At 32.5% G+C, this 3856-nt stretch overlaps 1 protein-coding gene across 6 annotated transcripts; it reads left to right on the top strand.

Moving 5' to 3' along the window:
- Nucleotides 1-458: 458 nt before the first annotated feature.
- On the top strand, nucleotides 459-3330 carry LOC107420080 (WAT1-related protein At4g30420-like). Of its 6 annotated transcripts, XM_060814810.1 has the most exons (8): nucleotides 911-981; nucleotides 1075-1143; nucleotides 1246-1580; nucleotides 1701-1767; nucleotides 2031-2265; nucleotides 2376-2534; nucleotides 2643-2794; nucleotides 2940-3330. In XM_060814810.1, exons 3-8 carry the CDS (start codon nucleotides 1514-1516, stop codon nucleotides 3136-3138), a joined length of 879 nt encoding a protein of 292 aa, XP_060670793.1. In that variant the 5' UTR covers nucleotides 911-981; nucleotides 1075-1143; nucleotides 1246-1513; the 3' UTR covers nucleotides 3139-3330. The 6 variants fall into 6 exon arrangements, with proteins under 6 accessions (XP_024929093.3, XP_015884435.3, XP_015884440.3 ...); XM_060814816.1 differs by lacking the exon at nucleotides 1075-1143 and having other exon boundaries at nucleotides 842-981; XM_060814814.1 differs by having other exon boundaries at nucleotides 902-981; nucleotides 1075-1580.
- The last annotated feature ends 526 nt before the right edge of the window (nucleotides 3331-3856 follow it).

Raw genomic sequence — 3856 nt, 5'->3', positions numbered from 1 at the left:
GTTCAAACTCATAGTCTATATGGAAAACGGTGGACGATGCCCTTAGACTGTCCAATAGGAAAGGCTAATCAATTAAATTCAACCTTTTTTTAAGAACTAATCAAGTAAAGCCGAATGATGCAAGATATATCAGTAAAAAAAAAATATATGTTCGGGAGTTAAGTTATTACAATATCTCTATATGTATATATATATATATATATATATATATGGTGAATATTAAGTTATTAAGATATGGTTGATCTTAATTAACACAAAAACATTTTCTTCTACAGTATAATATTTGCCTAAAAATGTGAAAATATTATTAGCAGAAACACGTATTAATTAATTAATGCTTCCTGCCAGGAGAAGCTTCTCTATGAAAGATACATTTCCTACAAAAACAATCCCAAATATAGATTTTAATATTAATGTTTATAAGAAAAATATAAATAGTGCCAGTTTTTAGGAGATTGTTTTTGTGAAAATAAAAAAACAAATTACACAATTCCATGAAAAAAAGAAAGAAAAAATTCTCAAACAAAACAACCGCTCCAATTATGCTTGGCTCCTTCTAGGAACATAGTTGTCAGAGACACAATTAATATTCCCTATTTAAGTGATATAGTTGTGCAGAAAAATTCCAGACTATGCTTTGTCTCAGTCTCTCTCACTGATCAGCGATAAACATAAAGTGACACAACAATAGGTGTATTAGTATTTTTCTGAGTATATTTATAAGATTTTCGTGTGCAATTCTTTCTTATTAGGGAGGGTCAAAAGGATCTTTCATTTTTAATTGTTGAAAAAAGAAGAAGTTATGGGTGGGATTGGTGATTACAAGCCAGCAATGGCTATGTCTGGGTTACAATTTGCATATGCAGGTGTTGCTCTTTCCACTAGAGCTGCTTTACTAGAAGGAATGAATGCCAGAGTGTTTGTGGTCTACAGGCAGGCCATAGCCACTTTGGTCATTGCTCCTGTTGCTTACTTCTCAAGGTAATATTCTTCAATAGGTTCTTATTTCTTTCTCTTTAATTTAAGCTCCTTACCCTGCCCTTCATGGATTTTTTTTTTTTTTCCTTGTAACAGAAGAAAATCCAGTGGTTGTTCATTGGGATTAAGGAGCTTTTCCTTGATATTTTTGTCAGCACTTATTGGGTATATATACATATATATTTCGTTTTCTATGTGAGATTCCACATCGGTTGGAAACGGGAACGAAGCATAGCTTATAAGCGTGTAGATACCTTTTCCTTGCAGAGATTTTTTAAAACCTTGAGGGCTGGATTGTAAGAGGATTCCTCAGTCCCAAAGAGGACAATATCTGCATGCGGGTGGTCTGGACTGGACTGTTACAGATGGTATCAGAGCCACAGAACTAGGCTGTTACAGATGGTATCAGAGCCACTAGACTAGGCTGTTACAGATGGTATCAGAACCAGTGGACTAGGCTGTTACAGATGGTATCAAAGCCACTGGATTAGGCTGTTACAGATGGTATCAAAGCCACTGGACTAGGCTGTTACAGATGGTATCAGAGTCAGTACCCGGATCGGTGTGCCAGCGAGGACGCTGGACCCCAAGAGGAAAGGATTGTGAGATCCTCTAAATATGTATATATATATATATATATCGAAATGTTATCTCTTTAAATAATTCAAGTCCTCATTATGTTCTGTCTTTATAAAGTGATAACTCAGACTAGACTATTATAGATGGTATCAGAGCCAGTACTCGGATCGGTGTGCCAGCGAGGACGCTGGGCCCCAAGAGGAAAAGATTGTGAGATCCTCTAAATATGTATACATATATATATATATATATATATCGAAATGTTATCTCTTTAAATAATTCAAGTCCTCATTATGTTCTGTCTCTATAAAGTGATAACTCAGATGACATTGACAAACATGCTATACTTGGGATAATGTATCTTATTTTTCTAGCTAGTGATCAACTAGTTCATAAGTAGCCAGGTTAAATTACTATATTTTGCCACTTTATTTTTTAACAAGACTAATTGACTTTTGCTGCTATCATTTTAGATTGGAGGAGGTAGACATCCGAAAGTTGAGAAGTATTGCCAAGATTCATGGGACAGTGCTATGCGTATGTGGAGCTGTTTCCATGGCATTGCTTAGAGGTCCAAAGCTACTGAACACAGAGCACCTACCTGGAAAATCCCTTTTTGGTTCATTGTCAGAAGGTGAGAACTTGTTGCTGGGTTGTGCATTTCTCTTTGCAAGCGCATGTTGCCGGTCGATTTGGCTAATTTTGCAGGTATTTTTTATTTAATTAGCCCTTACTCAATTCAGACTGTTAAAAATCCATCTTCGGGATCTTAATTAAATAATCTAACATATATATTTATTTCCAAATTTTTCAAACAGGTTCCTATTTCAACAAGCTATCCTGACCATCTGTCTTTATCAGCTTGGATGTGTTTCTTGGGAACAATTCAATCAGCAACAGTTACACTATTCTTAGAGCAAGATCCTGAAGCATGGATTATGCATTCTAGTTTTCAACTTGCTTACTGTTTTTTTGTGGTATGTAATTATTGTTCATTCTTAATTGATTCACATAAATAATATAGGGACAAAAATTGAAATTGTTAATATTAATAATGACATTGGAAATTAATTTGGTGTGAGCAGGGAATAGTAGGATCTGGGATTTCCTTCTTTGTTCAAGCTTGGTGCATATCTAGAAGGGGTCCACTTTTTGCTGCAATGTTCAATCCCCTATCGACAGTTATGGTGACCATTTTGGCTGCTATTTTTCTCCATGAGAAGATTTATGCTGGAGGGTAATTAGAAATTAATAGACTCTTACTTTTCACTCTTCTGTTTGGGATACTTAGACCGTATTAGATTGGAGTCCACTATTTCAAATTTTTTGTTAGATCTAATTTAAAATACTTCAATTTTTATTTTATTTTATTTTTTTAACAGCTTGGTAGGTGCTATTGGAGTAATCATTGGCTTATATATTTTGCTATGGGGCAAAGCCGAGGGTGCCGTGGAAACCAAAAAAGAAACTGATCATCCGAAGCTGCAAAACGAAGTTGATGAGGAGGATATTTTGAAGAAGACGAGTCATAAAATTGATTTGGAGGAACCTTTTTTATCACATCAAGCATCCTTTGTCTGATGCACGGATGCAAATATCCATGATATTTTTCACATTTCCGTCAATATTTCCATATTTTTTCATATTCGATACTGATAATAGGGGGTAAAATATATCCGTCGATATATTCAATATTAATAAAGTGTATGATGATGTATTATGAATAATATTTGAGAATTTCATATATTTTAATATTATTTGTTAAATTTTCTATATTTTGGTGTTAACAAATAGTATATTTTCTTTACTTAAAATAATTTTTAATATTTATAGACTATTTCATTATCATTGTATTCTAATTATTGTATTTTTACATTGTTTTTAGGCTTGATAAAATCTCACACGACACAATAATTTACGGATTTGGATTGACGATATCGTATCGAATCTATATCAGTGTCATTCAATAAGACCTAATAAATTAATGGGTTTCAACGGATGAAATACGATAAACCCATTAGATCCATTAAAAAGAGGTATTTTGATAATTACACAAGTTTTTTAATATTAAAATTACTTAATTTATTTTTAAATATATATAAATTTGTTCTTTTTAGTTTAATTAATTTTTAAAAAGTCTAAAAACAAACAAGAATTTTTATAATTTTTTTTGCAAATATTATTTTATTATTTCAAAACTAAGTAAAATTTAAATTTTCAAATTTGTATTTGTCATTAATGGGTTAATGGGTTGGATGACAGGTTAAAAAAAAATGTATTGAATGGGTTCATATTTATC

This window comes from Ziziphus jujuba, chromosome 1, assembly GCF_031755915.1.
Source record: "Ziziphus jujuba cultivar Dongzao chromosome 1, ASM3175591v1".
NCBI lineage: Eukaryota > Viridiplantae > Streptophyta > Magnoliopsida > Rosales > Rhamnaceae > Ziziphus > Ziziphus jujuba.
This window is presented reverse-complemented; position numbering and strand designations above follow the sequence as displayed.